This window comes from Numida meleagris, chromosome 1, assembly GCF_002078875.1.
Source record: "Numida meleagris isolate 19003 breed g44 Domestic line chromosome 1, NumMel1.0, whole genome shotgun sequence".
Lineage (NCBI taxonomy): Eukaryota > Metazoa > Chordata > Aves > Galliformes > Numididae > Numida > Numida meleagris.
In genome coordinates, this window is record NC_034409.1 from 117,845,616 (window position 1) to 117,872,598 (window position 26,983).

A 26,983-nucleotide genomic window follows, 5' to 3' on the forward strand; every position below is an offset into this window, starting at 1 on the left:
CTCCCTCTCCACCTGGCTTTCCTTATGCAGGAAATAAAGAAGGACATGAAGAAGGAAAATATTGCCAACAAACCACCAGAGAAGCCTATAAATGAAATTTGCAATGGAAGCTCTTTACTGTTGTCCGAGACAATTATTAGAACCAACAGAAAAGGTAAAGTATATGGAACCTTAAATGCAGATTGCATTCAGACCTGTAAAAGAATGAAATGTAACTCTTCCTTGTTTATAGAACTAAAGATAGAGTTTATTTAAGTGTGAAGGCAAGAGTATTAAAATTTTCTCATTCTCCTCTAGACTGGCATACAGATGCATGCATTATGTCCAATATTTCCGCATTAATTTGCACAGACATCCCTTTCTTCTTAACAGAAATCCCTCCTAGATACATTTAATTAAGGAAAGCTATATGAACAGATTACTAAAGCTGATTAAAGTAATGAACTGACAGCTTGCATATATGAAGCTTTTTGCATAATGATGTCAGTCCACATTCAGGTATTCGTGTTTTATCTGGGACAGAGAATGTTAAAAGAAAAAAAAGAAAAAGTGGAAAACATAAAGCTTAACACATTAGCTTCCTGGGAATTGTACACCACTGTCTTGTATTTCAGATTGCATTGTGTGCTATGTCTGGCTTGACTCCCATGGCAGATTCCTATGTATGGTTTTGAATTGTTTAAGGGAAAGCCTCCAGATCTTCTGTCTCTTTCACTCTCCCACTCCCGCTCTCAGGAATATCAGAACAAAACAAAAAGTTGGCTATATAACAGATAATGAGATGGATTTTTCTTTAGGTTATATTTGTGTTGGTTTATTTGTGGGAGAACAACTGTCTACATACAAGAGATGGCCTGTATTTTTCCCAGGACAGTTTCTTCCTTGCTGTCTTGTACAGGCTAATCTGCTGTCATTAATCGTTGCCATAATGCAGTTTCCATTTTGGCGTGCCTTCTGTACTGTTAGGGCTATGCAGATGGAAATTTTCCCTTATGTATGAGTGAAGATTGTACTGTAGGAGCTGGCATGTTGACTTGAGGTCTTAGACCTTAAGGTTTGCAAGTGCAAGTGAAGAAGATTTAATAATTCCTGCAAAATATATGGCTTCCTTTAAAATGTGAGGGGGTTTAATCTCTACCACTTTTGCTAGGAGTAATGTCCCCTTAAGAAAAAAATTGGAAATAAATCTCAGAAAGCCTTGTCTTTTGTGTTTGCAATGTTATCCTGAATCTGGAGACACATCCAAAATTCCTGCTTTGGGTCATAGTTTTTTCAAACAACAGAAGAATTAAATTACCAAGAATGATTCTTTTTCATGGCTGCTATACAGAACCATATGAGTAGTTGTGAAATTATCTAGGGATTTAGCCTGTTCCATATTGCTTCAGCTGCTATTTGGAGAAGGCTAATAGCTGTGGCAGATGCAGAGATTTGGTTCAGTCACAAGGGGATAACACTCCAAATCTGAAAAGAAGAACAGAGGCTTTCTCCTCCTCTTTCTTCCCTCTAATTCAGAAATATTGAAAGATTCAGAAGATAAAGGAAGTTCTCTTTTCCTCTTTTTAGTTGGAGAAGACAAACTTCGTATTCATTGATAACTAAAGAAAGACCGACATTGAGATCTGTAGCTTGAGGAAGGGGTTAGATGAAGAAATTAGCAGATCTCATATTAGGATGTTACTGCACTGAATTTCATTAGTGGAGACTGCACTTTTCAAGGCTACCTCTATGGTAGTGTCAAGGTTGGCAAATTCTTTGCTTTGAGTGCTTCTCTGTGGCTATTTCCATTGCTGCAGAGCAGACAGTTACAGCGTGCTGTACTCTAGCATCACAGCTAAGGATGCACTGAACATAACAAGACCAAAAGAACTTGCCTGTTTTTCCGGGGTCAGTTTGAGCATGGTGCAACAGTCAGCTTATTCAAGTGAGTACAGATAAGCAAGTAGCTCTTGCTGTGTTCAGTAATCAAGAGTTTTCTGAGAGCTGTGTGGCAAATCTCCTTGTTGAGAGAGAGTTGTAATACACTGCTGAAGAGGGAGCCCTAAAGGCCACAGGGATTCTTTTCTTCAACTGTCCATGTGCTGTGCTTTTTATTAAGCTCTATCTCAATCTGTTTATTGATCACAGAATGTGACCTGACCTGAGAGTTTTGTTGTTGTTATTAGAAGTGAAGAGGCGAGGAATGTATCTAAATATCTGTAGCTACTGTTCAGCAGTGAAAATAGCAGTCAGTCTGATTTATTTGCTTGGGCAATGTAATTTTGCTGTTTGGAACTTCAGATCCGGTAGTGGTAGGAGTGAAGTACTGATGCGTCTGCTACCAAGATGATGATAAGTGCTTTTCTGTGGCTGTGGTGTTACATTGCATAATTTTGCTATTTAACTTGTTTGGCCTAAAAGAAGTGGCAGTACTTTATCAGGAATTTAGAGCAGAAGGATCTTGGCCTCTTGGGCTGTTGGCTTGTGGAGAGTTTTTCCTTGAGCAGTACTGACAAGTGTCCAGCAGTGATATTCAAGGAAAACAGCTAACTTGTTTGCAAGAAACATCTGAGTAGCTAAGAGGAAAAGAATGGATTTCTGAATAAAAAAGACATTATGGATCCAGCTTTGTATCTTGTTTCTTGATATTAGTTACTACTAACCACTGCATTGAGTTAAGGATTCTTATAATAAAATCAGTGTAAAGTTGAAGCGCTTCTTGTAAAAGTTTGTGTCATCAAATGAGTAACAGACATTGCTTTTGTGGGTTACCGATGTATTCTAGGAAAGAAATCAAGTTGGCTTAATGCCATGAGTAGTAGCCAACTGTGTTAGTACTTCTATTACATACTGAGGGCAGCGACTGGTTGTGGTATTGTTAATCATAGGTCACCATCTATCAGTTAGGCAGCTTTTTGTTAAAGGTGGGGTAAGATGGAAGGATTTTATTTTGTCTGTTTTCACTGAGAAAAGTAAAAACAGTACATTTCTCATCGTTTAATGTTTCTCTCTTGCTGCGTGTACTGTTGACCTAACAGAATTGTACAGCAGAAATGACTACTGTGGTCATCAATACATCTAATGTGTATTGGTGGTTTTTTTTTTTTTTTCAGATAGGCAGATTTATTTTCTGATTAACTGCAGTGGCCTATCTAAAATTACGTATAACTTCTTGACATTTCAGGTATCTCTTCTTCAGGCTAAAGGTTTTACTGTTCGCAAAACCTGAGTAACACCTGCCTGGGTTATACTGAAATCTGATATGATCATGCACGGTGGTGATGATCATTAACATCTGAAAAGCAGAACATCTTAATATAACATTCCATTGTTTGTACTTTACCTCTGAAAAGCTCAAAAAAGAACTATCTGAGTTGTCCATGTGATTCCCCTGACAACTCTAGGCTAGTTTTAATGGGTACTTCAGGTGCTGCTCTATCAGTTGCCATGTAAGGAAAAAGGCTGTGGCACTGAATGACTTGTCTGCATGAAATTGCATGAACGTCAGCTGTGGTTTTCTTGCATATGCTATGCCAGAACCTGTGAAGGATCACTCTTTTACTTCTTCCTGAAGTTCATATACCTGATGTGGGTCTCTTATTGTATCTTTTCACTGCTCCATAATTTTGCCATACAGAACTATTAATCTTCTGTAAAATTGAATTAAAAAAATAGGTATATATCATTGGATTTGGTTAGAATTGACATTTTTGTTCCCTGTTAATAAGAGGTTAAGAAAACTTTTTATTTCCCCTGAAAGCATTTTTAGATTGGTGAAAAAAAAAACATAAGTAAAATTATTGCTATTGTTACTGTTATTTGGTATCATAAGAATATTAGTCAGATCTTGGAACAGGGAAACACTGGAAGATATCTCTTCTCCTTAATTCTTTTTCCATCATGACGAAATTCTATCTTTTCCAAGTTAGCTTTCAAAATCTAAAAACAGATCCAAACTTGTGCCATGATTTCAGATCTGCGTAAATTCAGTGAGATCTTCATCCATCTATAAAAGCATATAATGGAAGCTTGCGTGTAATGAGCTTAGCTGTTAAACAACTATGGCTTGTTTTATGGTAGTTTTGTTCCAATTTTTAAGTATTGTCTGTGCACGTACTGTGTTATTTTGTGTGTCTAGGTATAATTTGGCCTAACTGTAGGTCATGTTGTAGAACTGGCATTGATAGGCTTTATTTTGTATGCAAACTAACAACGATTGTTAAACAAGTAAAAATATTGAAGGAAACGATACATTGCCTTGCAAGGTGTATTTGTTCTGTACAAACTGTAAATGCAGTCAGCACTGAAGTTATTCAAGCCAGAAAATCTGGAGCGGCTCATCATGTGTTACATGTTCTTCATCAGAGCCAAACACTGAAAGCAACAAAATGCTTTTTCTATTTCTCTTGAGAATTATTTATTTTTACCTTCCACTCTACATTTAAATAATGAAGAGAATTTCCATCCTATCCTGAAAAGAGGAATTTGTTGAAAGTAACTTTGACGACATAGTAGGTTTATGTTCTGAATAAATAACAACTGCCTGTTGTATGGAAAACTGTGATTTAAGCCTGTTTTTGTAAATTTGAGAAATGGGAAAAGGATTTTACAAGAAAAATGCTTCATCATTTGGTTCAATAGCTTTATAAGGATAACCCATATACTAAAAAAACAAACTGACAGTCTCAGCAGAGTTTTATACCTTTTAAATGATATTTGCAAGCTATTAATCTGGTTATCTTTTTCAACAAAAAGGCAAACCTCAAAATTTCCATCATGAAGCCTTTTATTACTAAACCTAGAGCAAACAACTGCCGTTGTCACATGCCAGTCATGTTTCATGAGGTGTTTGACCCTCAGTACGCTCAGGTTTGGTTTTCCTTTCAAACACAGGAAGCTGAAAGGCATTAATCTGTCTTTTGATTGGATTATCTTTCTGCTGTTTATATGTTTCAGGCTTTCTCCACAGGCAGACAGACTTTGGTGTTCCCTTGCAAATGCTTCCAGCTTCAGAGAAATTATAGTAAGCATGAGAAAAAATCCCTTTTAGTTTTTAAGATTAGCTAATTGGTGCATAATCAGTTTGTACAACTATGCACAAGAACATGCTTCTCTGCCACTTAAGGTTAAAATACGCACACAACACGACATAAACCCAAAATGAGGCATAAAAAAATCACACAGGAAACCCAATTTCAGCAAAATGATTATACTTTGTTTTTAAATGTCAAATTTGTATACCACATTTCCTTTAAAAGTATTGTTTCTTGAAAGTAAATATGTGGATAATCTTTAGCCTCAGGTAAGCATCTCTACGTAGAAGGACACCACTTTCATTTTAGAGAGGCAGGAAAAGACAACAGATTTTGTTGGGGATATAGGTAGCAGACAGGAAGGAACTTTGTTCTTAAGTGTGCCTATGTGAGATCTGTGGTGGATTGATGCATTTGCTGTGGAGGGAGGTGAAGAAGGCTTTATTCCATCCCAGAGGAAAAATCTCAACTTGTTCCTTTTCAACTACTGAAAAATGGTATTATGAGGAGATAATGAGACTCAGGGGGTATTCTGGTCGTATTATTTAATACACGCAACCTGTAGATAGTACATGGGAAAACAATGAAGCTATCTAGCATTTTAGTTTGAGGATTCTTCTGATGTAAATAATCCTCAGTAGTGAAACTGAGGGGTCATGATGTGTGTGGAATACAGCTAGTTTTGGAGCTGATAAATCAGACATGTTCAGCTGAAGGATAGTTGTCTAATGTGTGAGTATCATTCCTTGCATCGTGGGGCTATGCCTTTGGATTCAATATCTTTTTATATAAATACATCTGTGTAGCATGAAAAATCACAAAATTGTGCAGTTTGAAATGAATGCATTGTTTGTCTAAAGCTGTAGAATTAGCTTCATTCTTTTGGAGTCTCTTTTGTAGTTCTGTCTATGCTGTGAAATCTGCCTAAAATAGGCTTATCCTGCTATGCAGGGATAGGCATTACCACTGTTATAAATTTGAGATGAGTCTGTTGACTTGGGTTTTTTTGTTTTGTCTGGAAAAACGATCTCAACAGAGTCTACTTAGCAACAGTGGAACGGGTGCTTGCTTGTTCTTTTCAAGCAGATCTTGTTTCCAATTCCTATTTAAATAATGACTTAAACTATTCAAAATCCAAACTTTTTTTTTCTGTGTTCTGGTCATCTGCCACTTTGGTTTTCAGTTAGTCTCATTACCTATCCAGATTCCAGTTGCTTATTCCAATGAGATCATTTATTTTCTTGTCGTTTAATATGCAGTACCCCCGACTTATTTTTCCCTTAGTACTTACCCTTTCTTTTCAGCTGCTTCTTCCTGGTTCTTTGCACAATGCACAAATGCTGGACCCTGATGTAGGTTCTGCAAGTTTGCGTTGTTGTATCCAGTCACTGGCGTGGGACCATAGTTTGTATGCTGAGGCTTTGTGCAGGAACAGCCTGTGGAAGTCAGTTTAAAGATGGTTTGAATTGAAATTCCAAGTTAACACTGTTCTCTGGATATTTTTTCCTTTGCCTTATATGACAGTCTTTTTGTGTGTCATGTGTTCAGCCCTGGGAATCTCATTTATGGACCATGCTGTAAAAGCACTAAAATACAGTCAGTGCATCGAGGAGCTTACTATGTATATATCTGTGTGTTTATATATATCTATGAAACAAAGCAACAGATGACTTAAAAATAAAAATTCAAGGGAAAATGCTGTTTTAGATGATTGCTAGCAGTCTAATTTTTTAGATTTCTTGCAGATGCAGTACACTTGTTTTAATGAAAGATTTAAATCTGGATCTACATCTCGAGTATAGGAGAGTGTTATGAAGAAAATCATTATGATATTGGAAATTACAGGCAGTGGTGGGTGCTGACATTGAGGACAAAGAAGAAGCAGATGACCCTTTCATGCAGAGTCTGAAGAGTCTTAGGGATAGAGTTCTAGGATCACTGATTGGGATTATGAGCAGTTTACAGGTGAAGCAGAGAGGCGGTTATGGAGGTAGATGAGGACATTTGTTAGGTTAGGTTTGTTTAAAAAAAACAAAAAAGTTATATTTTTATCAATGGGAAAGCATAGTTAAGTGAATTCTTAAGGAAGAGATCAAGAGAGAACAGATGAAGTTATGAGTAGGGTTTACAAGGACAGCTGAAAGGACAAAGACAAGAAAGGGTAGAGATTCCTCTAGTATTCTATACAGGAATGATGCAGGTATTGGTCTGAGCTTCTCCTGTTAAGCTCCCTATATATGGCCAGTAGAGAAAAACAGGCTGCGCTCTCATCCAAAACTGAATCAAAGTAGTCATATCCTGAAAGTGATTGTCCTTTGACTATGAGAACACAGTATTGACTGCCCATCAAATGGCCCTGTAGCTGCCATTAGGAAGGGTTAGTACTGTCTTGATGCTTTAGGAGAATTGAGCAAAGTTCTGCTTGGAAGTGCTCTGCAGGACCTCTGGGAATCCAGTGCCAGCCCGAATTTTGGTTGGGAGTCGGAGGGGGAATTAAGGAGTAGTTGAATTAATGGAAAATAAAAACAAGCATAGGCCATGCAGAAGCAAAAGGAGAAAACAGTTGCTCTCTAATTCCCATCAGCAAGTGATGCTCAGCTACACCTTGGGAAGCAGGGCATCAGTGCTCTCCTTCCCCTTGCCCAGCTCTCATTGCTGAGTGTGTTGCCATGTGGCATGCGGTATACCTCTGGTCACTTGGGTCAGCTGCCCTGGCCTTGTCCCCACCCCACTGGCTTTGGGGGTTTACAGGGAGCCTTGGTTCTGTGCCAGCAATACTCAGCGATAGCCAAAATGTGGGTGCGATATCAGCGCTGTTCTGGCTGCAAGCCAAGAGCACAGTGCTGTATGGGCTGCTGTGGGGAATGTTAATTCCACCCTAGCCAGACCCAGCACAATGCACTTCACACAAGTATTTTTCACCTATTCTCTTCCCCAGTTCCCTTTCCTCTGTGCGGGTACGTAATGGCTAGAGTGCTTTAAGCAAAATTTTACTGTTGACAGCAAGTGACAAGAAACGATATGCAAGCATTGCCCAGTATACTTAAGGCACATTGTTTGTGCTGATTTATGATATGTCACAGATTCTGTGAAACATTTTGTTTCCAGCAATTGATACAGGCTTTAAAAACTTTCCTCTGATGAAGCGATGTGCCTAGAATGAACTTTTCACTACATTAATTTTAATTTTTCTTCATACTCAGCGTGAAATACTTTGATTCATCTAGTTAAAAGCCCTTGAAGTTAGCGAAGTTTCCTCTACTATAACTAGATTTGAAAAACATGCAGAAGTAGCAGCCAGTGCTGGTTTAGATTATTTTGTGTAGGATGGCATCATTAACTGTGTAGGCTTCCAGTTTTCAGATTCTTATATGACTTGAATATCAAGATACTATGGATGCAGAGGGATATTTCTTGTTTCCGCTGGCATGATACTTCCTACTTTTTATTCATTGAATATTTCACAAATGTTTTATCTTATTTCAAAATTTCCTCCCGTACAGTCTGCTCCAGCATTATCTTCTCCAGCATGGCAAGCTGTGCTGCTGTTCACCGTGCATTGTGATGTATTTTATTGCTTACCATATTTTTTGTGATTATCTCACTGCTTTCTAATGCTACGTCACAGTGAAGAAGCACAGTTAAGATGTAGTAATTTCTCCTCTCCATCTTTATGCATTTCCTTTTCAATTATAAATGCATACTTGAGCCTCTTTCTTGTTTGATATTAATTTATAGTATTGTGCTCTTTAAAAATTCAAGACACGTTGCCGATGATGGTTATTTTCTGAGCTCCTTGGTAGGGTGGCTGTGCTTGACGAGGGGGGTGAACTATGGAAGTGTTGACAAGCGACTGATTGTTGCTTCTTGGCCCCAAGGACAAGATTGCAATATGAAAGATTAGTATTAGCTGTCACATAGCAAGAGCTATTATTTCCTAACTTCAGCACCTACTTTATTTAGAAACTGAAAAAGAGGCGAGGCAGAGGTCCTCCTGGCAAGGAGCAGAATGTTAGCTTGCAATGAGATTTGAAGTCAGTGGCAATGCAATGCTGTCAGCATGGTTCTCTGCACAAGCTGGGTAGCCTCAGAGAAGCACTGTATGTTTGTAGCTGTTTACCAAAGCATTACTGTGGGATACATCTTCATAAATTTGCCACTAAGCTCTGTGGCCCATTCCAGAATATGGGCAGCACGAGGGCCCCTGGCCACCCTTGGCAGGCTGGGATACATCTGCTCCACACCAGAAATACTTGCCCACTCCAGAATCTGTTTCTGACACTGAGTTCTCTAGAGACTGGATTTCCTTACCTTTGCCCAGCTCCAGTGCTCAGCCTGGCACTGTGTTCATTGCTTGGGTTTCTTGAGCAATGTACTGTGGTAGGTGACAAGGTGACACTGTGTTTAGCGATCAGTCAGGGTGCAGAAGGAGTCCCAGCTATCCAGTAGCTTGAATCTAAGCCATCATAAACATCTAAGCAGTTCTTTTTTATGCAGTCATACATTTTCCTGTTGGCTGTCATCTTCTGTCCTTGGGGATGATTCAGTGGTAAAATAACTAATTTAAATACCCTCAGACAAGCTTCAGTCATCAGCACCATTTATTTTAAGTAACTTAAGTTTAAGTGCTGTCTTTCTGTATTTCCCTACTTCATTTAGTACCTTGTGTAGACTTCGGACGGGTTACAGATGTCTCTGGTCTGCAGTTTGGTATTGAGCTCTGAATAGGCTGTAAGATGCAGTGTCAGCCATTATTACTTTGTTTGTGCAACTACAATAATAAGGTTTGATATATTTTTCAGACCTAGGAATTCTTTGCTAGTCTACTTACTCACCATAGTGAATTACATGGGTTGTCATTAGTTCTGGGAATTCACAAGAGCTCAGGAAGCGACCAGAAAATGGTTTGAATGAAAAAGCTCTAGTGATCTAAGGAAAACCAAAGATTCCCTCACAAGCCTGGCAGCTATCGGGGAAAAGAAGAGTAATAAACATTGAAAAATTAACCTGAGGCTGTACTTTCAGAACCAAGTCAAGCCAGCACTGCCACAAAAAAAAAAAAAAAAAAGCCATAATTTCTCTGGTTTTCTCCTTTCCATGCTTTAGCACAGACATTTGGTTGCTTGGTAGGCAAGATGAGGAGAATAATTGGTGTTAACATTAAACTAAAAAGAAAATTGCAGAGGCTATTTGTAATAGCAGGGTCAGCTCACTGTCTGTCTCCCCGCACTGCTTCAAAAACCCGTCATCTGACAGCAGGGAGAGGAGCACGACAGGAACTGGAGGAAGCAGCAGTGCTGCCTTTCATTTGTGAACGATAATTGTTCTAAAAGTACTCAGAGAGTGATGGTTTGTCAAACTTTTTAAAAGATGGTTTGTGTCATTGGTTCAAACATCTAAAGAAAGCAGATGCTGCCTTGTCGGTTTGGATGGTCTGTTGCACTCTGCTTTTGTTTTGAGCTAGAGAGGTATAGGGCTTGGTCAGGGTCCCACAAATCCAGCATCACAGTTGTATATCAGCCCCTTTTCCCCTGTCTTGCTTCTTATGACCACAGAACATTTTTGGAAATGAATTTCATTACACAGGCAGCTGAGATGAGCCAGAGGCTTATTTATTCACAGACTTTAACTTGAGGAAGTAACTTCTAATTCGTGTGGTGAGTGTAATGGAAAAGGCAAGAGGAACTTGACAGCTATTTTTAGGAAAAGATAGTGTTTATCTCAGCAAAACTAGAAAAGATGTAGAGATATTGCAGACCTTAAACCTAGACAGATTTTTTTTTTCCATTTTAAGGTGAAGGAGTTTCTGTTCCTTTGTTCCTCATTTGCTCTGTCAGTTTGACTAGTTCTCCAGTTACGTTTTTGTTTCTGTTCCAACTGATATTCCCCTATGCCATTTAATGAATGTCTCACTAAAGGATTGAAACCAGAAGTGTCAGGAAAATAGGAAAGCTACTAAAGTGCTTTCAAATGCACAGTGTAAACTGAATAGCAGGATAACGGAAGTATTTCTTCCTCATTTCTGTAGCTTACAGTAATTGTAATAAGTAGATAAACTGTCTCATTGCAAAATTTAATTATTCAAATAATGTTTTTTCCACTTCTAAAATAAAACTCAAAGTACTGGGTCTGTTAAATCTAGAAGAAAATGTTTATAAGCATGTTAATGCATCATCCTAACAGCTGACACAAGATTTGTCCTTGAAGACTGTGTATGTCTCAGAAGGAGAGGGGGCAGCCATCTACTGCCAGGTGTGCGGATGCTATCTGGAAGGTGAGGTATGGAACCAGCCTGCCTGCTTTGCCTGGGAGCAGAGGTCTGGTCAAGCAGAGCTTGTTTATGAAAGAGACAATACTTCATACCCATCAAGGAAAAAGGCCAGGCAGGTGAAATTCCCTGGTGTGTTAAGGTAGCTTAATTTCAGGGCTTTACCAAATAAATAACTTTATCAAAGCAAAGAAGCTGTTTAAGGGAAACAGAACACTAACCAGTAAACCAAAGGAAAGTGATCTGTTCCACCTGGACAGCTTCAGTGTGTTGACTGACATGACACGAAGGAGACTTGGGCATTGTCCAGTTGGAAGTCTGTGGAGGTAGCCCCATGCTAAGACATTGGTATAGAAGTTGTTTGTGTGAATGCTGCTGTGGGGATAAAAGATAAGGGTTTGATAGCAGGTTCAGCATGGAATCTTGGATGCAGGTGCATTCTGTATAGATGTAGGAGAGCATTGTGCAACTGGATTACAGGAATTAGTTGCACTGACAAGGAGTTTCTTCCTTGGTGCAGATCAGAACTGACACGAAGTTGTCACCATTCAGCACACTGTCAGGAGCAGAACTGGCTGTGGCCCTAGAGGCAGAACCAAAGGGTGGTAAGGTGAAGTGTCACACAAGTATGACATGTCCAGATGTGTGGAGGAGGGAAATCTCCGTTAGCTACTAGATGAGGGAGGCTTGCAACAAGTGAGGTGACAGAGGGTTTTGGTGGGGAATTACGTGCAGAGAATTGGTGACAGTTGGTAGCTGTGCAGCTTAGAAGCTGGCATTCATTTGGTACTGTGTAGTAAGACTGTGTTATTTCTGTATGGAAATATTTCAGTGTCTAATTTAAAACCCACTGAAAGCTAGTAAAAAATGTGAAAATGCTAAGTAAAAATCATTAGCAAGATAGTTGGTGGTAGATCCTTTGACTAAGGCAGAATGCTTACTTTCTTAATCACTTACTATTCTGAATTTTACACGGGAAGTTACTATGCCATACATACAGAATAAATGCATGGAAATTAAAAGGCAGACAGTCATTTAATATAAAGGCACAAAACCCAGCAATCACGTGTTCTGCAGTCAGGTTGTAGGAAGTTCTGTGCCATGAAACTGAGGATACAAGCATGAACTGCCCAAGTCTGGAAGAAAGCAAAGCAATTAATCAGTAGCACTTGTTTGTTTGAAATATCTGCCTTTGCTCTGTTTTGGATGTGCCCCACCATTGGTGTAGTGAAATTCATTGCTTTATTTACAAGGGTGGCACAATGCCCAAGTGGTCATTTGAAGTGTATTTGGAAATCTAATGTGTACTACAGCATCTTTGGGACCCAATGATATTTAACGTGGAAGTGGATGCTTTTTCTGTCCTTTGCAGTCTCCCCCTGTGGAGGAGGAGGCTTTCTAGTAGCTGTCTCCTTATGTAAGGTATTAAAAATTACATTAGATTCCCACCTAAACTTTTCAGTTGAAATACCAAACCCAATGCAGAGAAACTAATACTGCTCTAAAGAATATTTTTTTAAACAAATTCAGGGAAAACAGCAATTGCATTGCACACAATCCAGAGCATGATTAAGGGTTTGTTCAATTCTTTTCTTGTTTAGTAGTAAATGTAGTGTGGCAGATGGGACTGATTTAAAAAAAAAAAAATATAACAGTGTCTTTGGAGAGAAAAAGACATTTGTCATAAACAGATTCATCATATATGCCATATATCTTCATAAAAACTTCCTTTTCTGGATCACATGGAAAACTACTATAAAACTCATTTCAGAATGTCAAGGCTCTGATACTATTATTCGAGTCAAATTTTAAATTGGTTCTGTTAACAGCCCTTCATTCTGAGAGGATTGCTGCTTGCTCCAAAGGCCTGCATAAGGGCAGAAAGAGGTGAGAAGTTTATATCTGCCTCCCAGCTATCCACATTTGACGACTAGAGCAACTGCAGCTTGCAGGGGACAGATAGCATTCTGAGGTGGGAAACGTAGCCTCGAATTGCTTTTCTAGGTGCTGCTCCAGGGAAGTCATCTGCAGCAAATGACTGTCATACGTCCAGCCCTCTTCTTGCCCTTCTTAGTTTAGTGCAAAGCTGCTAGGTTCAAATGTTGATTCGCATATGAGAAAAGAGACATATTCTAATCACACAGCAAAGAGAGTTTCATTCTGTGACTATCTAGAAGCCTTTGCTTCTGGAGCTTTAGTCTGTTTTCTTAACAGATCTTTTCTGAGAGCTTTGAAAACCTCTATTAATTTGCCTCCCTTCCCTTGGTTGTTTTGAGCCAGCTAGGTATTACTGGCCAGATTTGACAGAAGATTAGAGGTCTTTAAGGCATTTTTAGGAACACAATAGTTCTTTTAAGTTGAAAGCTGAATAGAGGATTATGACAACTAGTGCTCCTAATTGAATGGAAACCTCCATGTTGGAAAGCGGCCACCAGCGACCCAACTCACATCGGTATACTGGGCAGGCTGTCAGTACTGCTCTGCCACAGTCCCATGCATGTCCTAGCACGTTCTCAGCCATGCAGATCTAGGGTAGGAGTGGAGGCTGGGGCAAGGGTGGCCATGGAGGTAGGGCATTTATAAGGCTCTGGGTGCCTTTGTTCGTTCAGTTGCTTATGAAATAACTTTTTAAGGTTTTTGGCCACCCTGTTCCTCATACTAATCTTAAATCACTTAGTAATATGCAGATATGTAAATGCATATTACTTATTAATATTATGTATGTAATATTATGTATGTAATTATGCATATTATTTAGTAACGTGCATACGTAAATGTTTCGTGTATTTCTAAGCACGTGAAGCAATTCCTCTTTGAAGCATGCCAACTTCATCAAAATATAAAGAGTAGCAAAAATGTTGAAGTTTATCTTCTTGATTTCTCTTTGAGGTTAAGAATATAAATAAACAGTAGCTCTGGAGGATTCTTAATATAAGAATGAAGACTTAATTTCCCTACGTATTTCAGTTACCTAAATAGATGTCTTAGTAGTTGACAAGAGAGAGATGAAGAGTGCTGAAGAGGGGCTATCTGCAGCTCCCTGATGAAATGCCACTCCTCATAGACCATACCTTTCCTATTTGCTGTCTGATCCCAAGTGGCATTTACTGCAAATAAGATCCTAAGGGAGTTCATTTCAGCCTCGTGAGGTGGAGAATGGGTTATACTAACATGAGGTTTGTAAACAAGGGAAGGTATCAAATACATGAAATCAAGTTTCTGTGGGTTTGCTGACAGCTCCCGCCTAGTTGCAATAATATAATTTGCTCTCAACATCTTTGTCTGTCAGAGACTGACTCACAGGAAGGAGATTGCCTCCGAGCAGCTTGCTTGGCTTTTAGCAATCTAGCTGCAGACAAGTAAGACTAATAATAGAGGAATGATACAGAATCACGTGGGGCAGGGAGGGTTAAAGAGTGAGCTTAAAATGTAGTCACAGCATAGCTGAGGTTGGAAGGCAGCCCTAGGTATGGTCTAGTGGAGACCCCCAGCTCAAGCAGCGACACCCAGAGGAAGTTGCCCAGGACTACGTCCAGTTGAGTTTTGACTGTTTCCAAAGGTGCAGACTCCACCAGCCTCTCTGGGCAGCCTGCTCCAGTGTTTGACCAGCCTCCCAGTACAAAATATTCCAGTAACAACTAAAGATCCTGGTCCCGAGCGATCCTTGCTTCCCTGCTTTTCTAGTTACTGGACAAATAACAAGATGCTGTACAGATAGGAACTTGTAGTCTCAATGCATACCATTCATGCTCAAGGCATGAGTTCTGTGTTATTGCAGAAGTGTTTCAGATTAATTTCTTAAAACTAAAACCTACTACTCTGTATTTACAAAGATATTTTGGAGAGAAGTGCTCTAGAAAGTGTCATTGTATGTGGAAGAAAAAGATAAATGCGAAAAAGATAGAGGAGTGTCAGCAAAGGCTGAGCTGAATTTGTTGTGGATGGGGTGAGAGCAGAGCTAAGAAAGCAAACTTGAGGCAATGTTGGCCATAGATCCATTAGCAGATGCTGAAAGTCTGGAAAGGTCAAGGAAATGTTGTTTTGCAGGGTCAAGACTTGCTGAAGTGTGCCTGCTTGTCCTGCTAGTGCTCTCCTATTGGAGCAGTAACTCTAGCATAGATGGCTCCAATAGCTGTCATGTGGCCAGCTGGTTCCAGTAGTGCATTGCATCCTCTAACTGTTAGCTTTAAACAGAGAAGCGTTTGCAGCCTTGCTTGTTTTTATTTTAACAGACATAGCTCCCACACTGGACAGCACTGGAACGATTTCAGTTTCGATTGCCTGTCTTGAAAAATTTCTTCAGATAATTGTGATACCAGTGAGCTGTATCTATACACATTCCTTTATTTGTAACTTTCCTCATACAGGATTATTTTAAAATGAAGGATACGTGTATGTAGAGCAAAGCTACATACAAATCTGAATTTGTGTAAAGTAACTAAGAAGAGACAAATACAGTCCTGGAATTTGGGGCAGGTGGTGTGAATAGAAGAAAACAGTTAAGGTGTGTTCAAAATTAGAAGGTATCAGTGGTGCCTTTTATAAATAAACTGTTTCATGTATCATTCGAAATCAGCAGTCAGGAGGAGAGAGGGCAGATGATAAATGACTCATTTGCTTGCTTTCTTCTTGAGATTATTTTTCTTTGCCAGCCTGAGATAACAGATGTCTTAAACATTATGCATTCACAGCAGAGTAACACAGGACAGTGGACAGGCAAAGTGATAATCTGATAGCCTGTAAGTATTTTCATTTTCTTCTACTTTATTGCTTATCGGATCTCAAAATCTAGAAGAGCTATTATTATTACTGATGAATGACTCTGTGAGCAAACTTTCAGGTTCCTTGCTTTTAGTAAGGAGAAGCAGTTCTGTGTTTGGATTGTAATCTGCTTTTGTTCAACGTGACTCACCCTTTGGTTACTGGCAAGTCAGTTGGACTTTGGGAAATAGAAAGACTCAGCATCTGTTGTGCTATACATCCAGTGTAGTGCTTTTTGCAGATTTGTTTGATCATTGATGAGAACAAAATTTCAAAGGCCATTTGTCATTTTTAACTGCATGAATTTTTCAAAGATACTTCAGAACAGCTTGTCTCTTCAGCTTGCATAAGGGCCCATTTCTCTGCAGCACTGTTCATAGGTGGGAGTCTTGCCCTAATATGCTCATCTCTTCAGGGACCACTTGCTCAAACTATCCAGATATGCACTGAAGGTGCTGAAGAACACTGGGATCTGAGACGTTACAGTAAAATTTTTGCAACGCAAACTGGGCACGGTAGTGTGTTCTTTTTAGGCTTCTGCATTTAAAAATATTGGGAACAGAATCAGATGTTAAGTAATTATTCTGACTCAGAAAGAGAGTATTCTTTTACTCCTACTTTAAGAAAGAGGCTAGATACCCTGGTGAATATTTTATCATTCATGTGGATCTCTGTGCTGAGTGAAGGCACTGAAGTGAAAAATGAAGAACTGATAGTTGTGTGGTGACTGCCAGCACTCTGTGCTGTAAAACAAGGACAGTGTTTTCTCTGGGTTTATCTGGAGGCAATCATATTGGCACTGCGTGATGTGGTCTGTTCGAGAAAGGTGTCTTCCTTTAGAGAGGTTCTTTGGTTCTGCTTTCCTCTGTTTCCACATATAAATTTGACTTTGTTCATTAAATTATTTGGCGGTCAGAGGCATTTTACACACATACGTATCCACTGCAAATTGTTTTGCAAGACCATGCATCATTCTCTTAATGAAGGCCAAATGATCAACAGATTTGTTGTCATCAGTGCTTTGGGTTAATCTGCTGAAAAAGGAGACTAAGAGTGTTGTGTTTGCTTCTTCCTGTTACTACCGCGTCACCATCTGCGCTTACCGCACTCTTCCCATGTGTAAATGCTCTCTTATTCTTTGTCATAACAAAGGGTTGTTTAAATTGGAGTTTCAGTGCAGACTTCAGCTCTCTTAATGAGTTTTAAGATGTCGAACATCTGTGAACAGCGCAAAATAGGAACATAACAAGATAAATGATCTAAAAGGAGTCAAAGAAATGAATTTGATCAAAAAAGACTGATTTAAGTCGTAAGTTACTTACAAAGGTATTTCTATAAATAAATAACATTAATTTTTCCTTGCAGCACATAGGTATGAAATATCTATTGTGTGGTGCTGCCTGATATATGGAGTCCTGGATTTGCTTTTTTTTATTTTTTTTCCATCTTAGTTATTGATATTCTGTGTTTAAAGGCTCTCCATATTACTGAATGTTCTTACTCTACATTTTTCAATAATGCAAGCAGCACAAGCTTCATAATACAGACACGATTCTTATTAGTTCCCAGATGCTACATTTCGTGAAGATGTTCTGTCTGATATTAGTAGGTGATTTAATATTTGCAGAGCGCTGTATCAGGATATGGTGTAGCTCTGTAAGGAAACATGCTTTTTCTGCTCACAGCATGTGAAATACTTTGAGCCCTGGGGACAAATATGAATGTTAGCCTGGAATCTCAGTGGCTTCACCAGTGCTGTTGGTGTAAGGCATGCTGGAGAGGCCACAGCCAGGGCAGCCTGCTGGTGAGCATGTTGTGATTCCTCAGCCCTGCCAGGGCTTATGGAGCTTGAATGCCTTCTGTTCCCCTTTGCCATCACCATCAGAGAGGAACCAAGTATGCTTTTTTTTTTAAGCCAGATTTTTATTGGATGTTTGTACATAAAGTATTCAGGTTCTGCACATAGTACAAGAGTGTTCAAAAGTATTTGACTCTGAGTATGGAGGGAGCATACATGGTTTTAATCACTGTCGTGGTTATTTATTTTTGTGTGTCCCTTTCTACTCTACAATAAGAAATCCCCTTGGGTAAGACCAATTACCAAAATTGCAGCTTTATCATTTGAAGCAGTGTGCAATGGCGCTGAAGTATGTATTTGGGACTCTTTGAACAAATGCAAATAATGTATTGACACACAGCAATGGTTCCAGTGACTGATGCAGCAATTTAAATATTTGACCATTATATTTTGTGTGAAATATATGAAAGGAAAGGCGAAGTCACTGACAGTCAGTGGGCTGCAACGGCAGCAAGACATCCATCAACTTACATTTTGGTGGTACATAAATGAGCTGTTGGAATAAGAAGCATTTTTGTACATGCTCTTCCAAACTGATGGAAGAGGTGTGTGGACTGATTATACGCTCCTGTCACTGTATGCAGGTGGAATATGATATTAAACTTATGACTGTGTCATCCTACGGTCTTAATCTGTATATTGAACAGTATTAAGGAACACAGAGCTGGAAACGTGTTGGTGGCGAATTACTAAGTCATTGTAAATCTTGTGCTTAATGAAGTGCCGGGAGTATATTAAGACAAGTTGTTTGTATTTATGTTTTCATGTTTCAATAATGGTTGCCATTAATTAGGGGGAAGAAGTTACAGAAAAAATGTTTTGTTGTATTGACATTTTGAGCAACGTGATTGATCTATTAATTACACAGACTCACTCCCATAATTTTTCTACCCTCATAAAGATAGAAGAAGTCAACAGGAAATATCCATGTGTTCTTGTTTCTGTTACTTTTTTATTTTATTTCATTCTTGTGAAGACAAAATTGCATCTCTATGAGATTTCAGTTTTTATTGGTCATGTAAGAAAACAAAATAATAGGGGAACAGTGAGAAAAAGCTGGGGAAGTAGGGTATTGCATAGCTGTAAGAAGATGTGTTTAGGTTTAGTGGGTAGGCGCCAGCTATTGTGTCACTTTGATATTGGTATCTTTTCTTAATGGTGGAAGATGCTCCAAGTTTTCTGTTTCCCATTTATGCTAGAGCAGCTCCTGTTCCCTGCTCTCCTGACTAAAACTGCCTTAATGTCCAGGTCCAGTCCTTAATGACTTTCGTATTCTGCTTATTAGAACGAAAATATTTGGAGGCCCTCTTATCTCCTCCTTGATGTTAAGTTATTCCTCTTTTTCATATCTTTTTTTAAATGCAGCTCATGATTACAGTATAGTCCATTGTGTAGTTTGTGTCTGTGCCTTGGGTACTTACCTTGCAATAACAACAAACTACTGTTAAAAATTTGACTGGATTTTACAAAGCGTTTGAAAGATATAGAAGCGAGGATCTTTTAGAGTGAACTTTACCCTTTATGTGCCTAAATGTCTGAGTATACTTGCAAATCTCTCTCATGTTATTAATATTTAATTATGTTGGTCATTATGGCCAAATGAGGCCTCTAGAGATAGACAAATAGAATCTCTAACGGAACCAGGGGATAATCATTTATGATAAATGCAGCAAGGGAGATTAAGTATAGTATATAACAAGCTATTGAAAGGTGATTATAACTACTACTTAAGTGCTCTGGGTATTCTGTATATTAAAAATACTTTTTTTAGCCAATGCTTTTATCACCTTAACTCTTCTCCCAACAATCCTGACATATTTGGCAAGGAAATAATATGCAATTCATATGAAAGCTGTATGAAATGAAATGAAGCGGTAGTTGTAATGGGGAAAAATGCAGGCTACTTATTAGCATCCAGAATGTAAGTCAGTGAGCGTGGTATAATTTAAAAGTTCTGCCTGTAGTGCTTAGTATGTTTTTGTAATAAAACTCATGCATTAAAAGCAATGGTAGTATGGCTGGCTTCTCTCTGTCCAAACTGCATAGTGAAGTACAGATGCATGAGATTGTCTGAGGTGATTGCAGGAGGTGCACTTAAGGACCTCAGTTGTCCAGAGGAACTTTTTAATGTGAGAAGTGATGTACTGAAAATAAGCTCAGAAAGTCAAGGTGAGAGAATTAAGTGAAGCATGCCTGGAAGCAAGAAGGAAAATCTTAGGGGAGTTTGACATGAAGTAACCGGGATGCAGCATAACAACAACTACACTGAATGTTTAAACTAACTTTTGGAAGTCATTTGCCCAGCCATTGCCATGCCTCTTTTTCTCCAGCACTTGAAGAAAATGTGCCATTCACCGCTGACAGTTTGATTTGCCGCTGCTCCTATGTGTTGTTGCTTTGGTATTAATGATAACAATTATGCAAATCCCTTACGCTTAAGGCTATAAGCCTCTGGATGTATGCTCCCTAGCAGATTTTGAGGTACAAGACCTGCTCTCTCTGAGTACTTAAGGTACAAGGCAGTCATGAAATAACTGAACGTTATACCTTTTGTCTCTTTTGATTCAACACCCTTTTGATAGATTACAGCTTTTTGAATGTGCTAGAATATTTTGGGAAAGGGAAAAAGAAGAAGACTGAATGGTCATGGTCTGTCTGGCATCGTTTGAAAATGGCACTATGAAAGAACTAAATTGCTAGCTGCGTTCTTGTCACAAAGCATTGCTTGAAATAGTTCATTTGTCAGTTTAATTTGGTAAAAATGAATGGTTATCAATATCACAGAGCTTTGTTTGAATACTGGGAACAACCAAGAAAATCTGGAAAAAATTCTGTGGCATTCGGAGTTTCTCACTACCAAAAGCTGAAGATGCTGCAGGGCTAGCAAGATGCAGGTATCGTGAAACACTTGCCTTCCCTTCTCCAGCACTGCTTGGAGAGGCTTATTCTGCCCCTGCACTGTGCATGTGGGCTGGTGACTTGCCAAAACAGAGCCTTTTCCTTCAGTTCTGTTTTCACATTTCTGTTGCTCAGTTTTGGAGGATAGTGATACATGTCTGATTTGGCTGATACTGAAATACTCATCCTGTGCTTGTAGAAGTCGTATCTTGCGTGGATGCTGTGGCACCGATCGTTTACAAAGAAGATGAGGAATGCTGACAGTTACTTTTCAATTTCAATACCGAGATACCTTTTGGGAAACCTGCCTTTTGCTCAGCTCTCATAAAGCTAACGATTTCTAGGGCTTCAGTTGGCGAACAACAGCAAGAGAGACCTGGGAGAGGAGAAGACCAAGTGGGGATCTTAACAATGCCTACAAATATGTAAGAGGCAGATGACAAGAGGATGGGGCCAGGCTCTTTTCAGCAGTGCCCAGCAACAGAACAAGGGTCAGTGGGCACAAACTGGAATGTGGGAAGTTCCATACGAACACGAGGAGGAACTTCTTCACTGTGAAGGTGAAAGAGCACTGGAACAGGCACGGAGAGGTGGTGGTGTTTCCCTCTCTGGAGATAATCGAAACCTGCCTGGATACTTTCCTGCGCAACCTGCTGTAGGGAACCTACTTCACCAGGGGTTTGGACTCAGTGATCTCCAGAAGTCCTTTTCATCCCCTAAGCTTCTGTGATTCTGTGATTTATTTATCCTGTTTATTTCTTGGTCTCTTGAACTTGTACTCCCAGTCACCTGGGCAACCCACAAATAGCAAAGCACAGCATATCATGCCTTTTAAAATGGCAGGTTATTTTGGATTATAGCATTTTCACACTGTTAGCTGAGAAATAATACCAAATCTTAACATGAGGAGTGCAATTGAGGGCTCCTCCTGGCGTGTTCTCCTTTTAGCTGAGCTGAAGGACAGATCGTTGTATCACCTCGCCTGCTGAGCTGCTGCGTGTCCCCAGCTCAGGGAGCAGCACTGTTCTCTGCTACATGTTGAGGATGTCACAACTTAGTTGCTGTGGAAGACACATGCGAGAGGGTTTCTGTTCAAGTGAGGACTTGTCACCACGTTAGAGCTGCAGAATCAGACCCGTTTCATTGGACCAAGCAAGACATTTTCTCAGTTTACCGGGGCATGTCCTAGTTTCACATACAAGCTTCCTAGAATTTGGGATTTATCCAGGCTTGCATTTCAAGGCGAATGATACGTAGTTTCCTAGAATTTAAGTATATCACTGAACAGGAAGGTGATGTCTGCTCCCTCTATGGATTTATGATTGTTTTTCTTTTTCATTGAACTTTGTTGCCCATAATGGTTTCCAAACAAATACTTAAATTATATAAATACTCCAGAGAAAAATGAGATCCTAGATTAAAAATCTGACTGATGCTCTAAGTGCCCAGTATGAAAGAGATGTTTGTTTTTTGTTAGGTGGTGATGCTTTATTGCAGGTGCTCATTTTGTAATAGCTTTCATGACTGCAGCAACCTGAAAATGAGTTGCTGTGTTCGTTGCATCTTTCCATCATTTTTGAGGGAAATTTGATGCACGCTGTTAGCTGTTGGACTGCAAATTAAATCCTGATTACAGATTTTTAGCCCTTGATAAAAAGGCTTGCTTGAAATTAGTGTAGCAGAGGTTAGAATAAGACTTGATCTGCAATATCTTTACACAGGTTGAGGACCTGTCAAAAAGCACTAATAGTCTGGTAGCTGAAAATAAACTAGCACAATTATTGCATTCTTTTAGGAAAAAAAGCCATAATTTTTAAAACTGTTCTGGATTTTTTTTTTAAGTTGGACAAAAGTCATTTTTCAAGACAGCAGTCTTGAAGTACGATGTTAATAATTTTGGAGTTCTCTGTGTAGGAATCCATTCAGTTTGATTGAAATCCCTTTATTTAAAATGAGAACACAAGCTGAACTGCACAGTGGTTCCACTATTAGAGTTATTTGCACTCATTCGCTTTATTTTGTGAAGTGCTGCCATTCACGGGCAATTTAAGTGGTGTGAATTATGGGATGGAACACAAGAGTAGCGAGCAAGGTGCAGCAGCAATTCACGTTTAAATTTGGTTTATTCAAATACTTTCTTTAGAGATCAATACAAAAAAGTAGTTGAAGAGTGAGTAATCAGCTGGATCTCAAAATGTGGCTGAGGGAATAATATTGTGGAATTATCCAGTGACAGCTTTAGATCTTTGCAGTGACAGTAGAAAGAGAAAAGGGCTTTTATGGGCCAGTTATAAGCCTTGTAATGTTTCTGTTCTAGCATTCTGAAACTTCATCTGCCATCCAAAAAAGAGTATTTCAAGTTTGTGTGCCTCTTGCTCTTTAGGGATGCTAATTTATTGGTACAGATATCTTATTATCTGCAATATTTCTTGAAGCTCCTTGTAGAGTTGTTTCATATGAATTATATGCTAGTTTAAAAGTCTCTTTCTGTAAATTATCCTTGAAAATGTTCTGAGTATGAGAAAAGAAACCAAATATAAAGACAGGTGCAAGATCTTGTGTTGGTAACAGGCCCCTTCATCTCCATCAGATGTTAACTGCATAAGATATGACGGTGAATGCTAGTACAAGTCATGGGACCTAGTGCTTGCGGCAGTGGAATAAGTCACACAGTCAGCCTGTTGAAATATTCCTTGGCTTGCCAGTATTACAGTGAGGACTGAAATACTTGGTGCTTCTTGGGCTGCACAGGTCATGAAAGACACTAAACAAACAACAAATTTTTACTGTTGAGAATGGGCAAGATAATGGCTTGTTTGACAAGAGGTGCTGTCAAACCAACCCTTGCTGCCGAGGGCTGTTCTTGCATTTCCTCCAACTGTAGGAATGGTTGATTTTGGAAGTGATGACAAGCTGAATGAGCTTGTCCAGTTTTTATCAGTGTAACTGCTTTTTAACTGCAGTTTCAAAACCTTTTCTGAAACCCTGCCAGCAAGTTCCAATTTTCATCTTCTTAAGGAGTGTTTCGCAAGTGCTGCTAATCCAAAATAGTCACTAACAGTATGAAGCTTAGAAGTTACAAGTTTTAGTCTTCTAGCTTAGATGAACACGCACATTTTCATTTCTGCATGTGGTTAGGTTAATGTGTAGTTTAATACAGTATTTTATGCTTTCCCATAAAGGACAGAGCATAATAAAGCAGGCTGTGTGGCAAGCGTTCCTGTTGAAATTTGGATCCACTTTGTCCGATTTTCTGGTGATGATTGTATGATGATTTGACTGCATTCTTGGTATTACACTTACAGAAGTTTCTATGCCTTTTATATGCATACAATACATTTCAGACTCAGAAAAAAAGATTGATGTTGTAGGTTTATATGGTTGAACCTTGCAGCTATCTTTTGAGTTTGTTTACTGTTAATTTTTTATACTGTTTGTTTCTCCTTCAGGTTAGACTTCAATAATGATCTTGGCTTCACTGATATTTCAGTTCTGTCTGTCCAGTGCACAAGCTTGGTACACCCTGTGGCATACAGAAGTGACCCAGTTCTCTATTAATCGTTTTCTCCTAAAAGCATATAACCTCTGTTGCTAGGCTGCTCTCTAAGTCACTTCCAGTAGTTACTTCTGTTATGTGAAAGCTTCATACCTGATGCAAGACCTGAATATAACTCCATGTTTTCAAACAAAGAATGAATTTATTGAATGATACAAAGTCTTACATTCTTCTGACTGTGCATATGTATTAAAATGTGATGTCATAACAAAGTCATCGAGGCTTACATGTTCCTTACAAACAAATCTTAGTTATAAAATTCATGGGAGCAATCCAGTGGCTGAAAACTGGAAGTGCTGCTGTGGAGTCTAGAAAGAGACAACACCATGCTGGGGGGAAGTGTCAATCTGCCTGGGATTAGGAAGGCCCTACAGAGGGACGTGGACAGGGTGGATTGCTAGGCTGAGGCCAGTGGGATGAGGTTCGACAGGATCAAGTGCCAGGTCCTGCACTTTGGTCACAAAATCCCCAGGCAACGCTACAGGCTTGGGGAGAGTGGCTGGCAAGCTGCATGGAGGAAAAGGATGTTGGTTGGAACATGAGCCAGCTGTGTGCCCAGTTGGCCAAGAAGCCAATGAAATCCTGGCTTGTGTCAGAAGTAGTGTAGCCAGGAGGAGCAGGGACATGACTGTCCCACTGTACTCAGCTCTGATGGGGCTGCACCTTGAGTGAGGTGTGCAGATTTGGGCCCCTCACTACAAGAAATACACTGAAGTCCTGGAGCGTGTCCAGAGAAAGGCAAGGAAGCTGTGAGAGATCTGGAGCACAAGTCTTATTGGGAGCAGCTGAGAGAACTGGGATTGTTCAGTCTGGAGAAGGGGAGGTTCAGGGGAGACCTTATCACTCACTACAACTGCCTGGTAGGAGGTTGTGGTGAGGTGGGGGTCAGCCTCTTCTCCCAGGTAACTGTGATGGGATGAGAGGGAATGGCCTCAGATTGCACCAGGGGAGGTTCTGGTTGGATACTAGGAAGAATTTCTTCTTGGGAAAGTCTGGTGAGGCATTGGAAAAAGCTGCTCAGGGTGGTGGTGGAGTCACCATCCCTGGAGGTGTTTAAGGAAGGGGTACATGTAGTTCTTAGGGACGTGATTTAGTGGGCAGTGTTGGTGGTATGTGGACAGCTGGACTAGATGATCTTAGTGATTAGACTTAATGATTCTGTGATTCTGTGAGGAGGGCACCAACTCCTCAATAACAGTAAAGCCAGTAAGGCTTCGATACACTCATAGTAATACATTACTAACAGTGATGGCACATTGTGTTATAGCTTAAATGTGTTTGAGTCCTGCAATCTCTGTGATTCAGCTGCACAAATCAAAGCAGGGCACTTTCTAGTTCATCTACTTTTAGAAAAGCACAGCAGTTTAACATAACGTTTGGTGGAGTACTGGAAGCACCTAAAATATTCTTTCTCCTGTTGCTCCTCCTTGCAGTTTTCTGGTGTAGTTTCACAAATAAAAAAACAAACAAAACAAAACACATTTTTTCCCTCCTAAAGTATTCACTTACTCTTCTTACTTCTGTTTTTTGCTAGACAGGGAACAGTCTGCAGTCAGGATATTTTGTCATCTGGCCAAAAGCATTCTAACAGCATGTGGGTGATGAGGGAATTGGAATTGACGTACCACATCCCAGGTCAGAAAAACATTGCCAAAATCCTCCAGGAAAAGATTGAAATTGGAAACTGGAAAATATGATTTAAAATCTTTTAAAATCTGAATAGTATTTCTACTTGTGAGTGGGTGTAAAATGAAGTCTTTGTATTGTGGGAGATAATGACAAAATCCACATTAGCATTGAGTGTGATCAGGATTTTGAAGTCTCTTAACACTATCTCCCATATACTTTACAAAAATAATATATATATTTTTAAAACTAGCTGTTTGCCCTTAATTAGGAAATGCCTGTTTCTCAAAAGCACCTAGTCAGAGTAGTGCTTTTAAGAAGAATTTTTCCCATAAGTAAGCTTGTAGCTCAACCTTTTTCTTAACATTTGCATTTAATATACACAATTCAGTGATTTATAATTAATATATAATATCATATAATATATAATAATATAATATAATATATATTATAATATAATATATAAAATAATATATTAAAAAAAGAGAAACAAACATGCTAGTTATCATCTAGGCTGGCAGTCCTAAATAACTGTCAGCATATATACGTCCTCTTAGTTGTACAGTAGTAGCCTTTTCTCTCCTTGCACATTAAATTTAGAATTGGTTTCTGGCTGAGTCATATCACACTCTGGCATGCCTCATCAGAAGACACCGTGTCCTGAAGCAGTTCCCCTCAGCTACAGATTTATCTCTGCAAGCTGGAAGGATGGGAAGTGCAACTGATCGGCAGATTCTGCTGCACGCACAGGAATGTGAAGTAGAAGATAGGAAACTTTTCCCCAAACTTGTTCTTTTCTGCACAATAGACCTGCCGGAAAGTGGCTTCTTTCTCAAGCAGATGTACTGAGTTCAATTAATTTCCATCTGCTTTACATACGGCCCACTGGATCTGTTTCCTTCAGTGGTTCCCCTGCACCTGCCCAGTGAGCCCAGGACAGAGAGGATTGTGTTGGCCTGCAGGGGCTGTGATGTGCTTCAGTGTATTTGGAATATTTAGGTGCG

At 39.4% G+C, this 26,983-nt stretch overlaps 1 protein-coding gene across 7 annotated transcripts in view; it reads left to right on the forward strand.

The window, feature by feature from the left end:
• SH3KBP1 (SH3 domain containing kinase binding protein 1) overlaps window positions 1-26,983 on the forward strand; it is a 228,423-nt gene that overhangs the window by 80,228 nt on the left and 121,212 nt on the right. For all 7 annotated transcript variants that reach the window (XR_002442386.1, XM_021409087.1, XM_021409101.1 and 4 more), the window contains one exon: window positions 31-154. Coding sequence is in view for 6 of the 7 variants with exons in the window: in XM_021409087.1 (XP_021264762.1) it covers window positions 31-154 (124 nt within the window). In the remaining variant the exon portion in view is untranslated. The remainder of the gene's footprint in view (window positions 1-30; window positions 155-26,983) is intronic.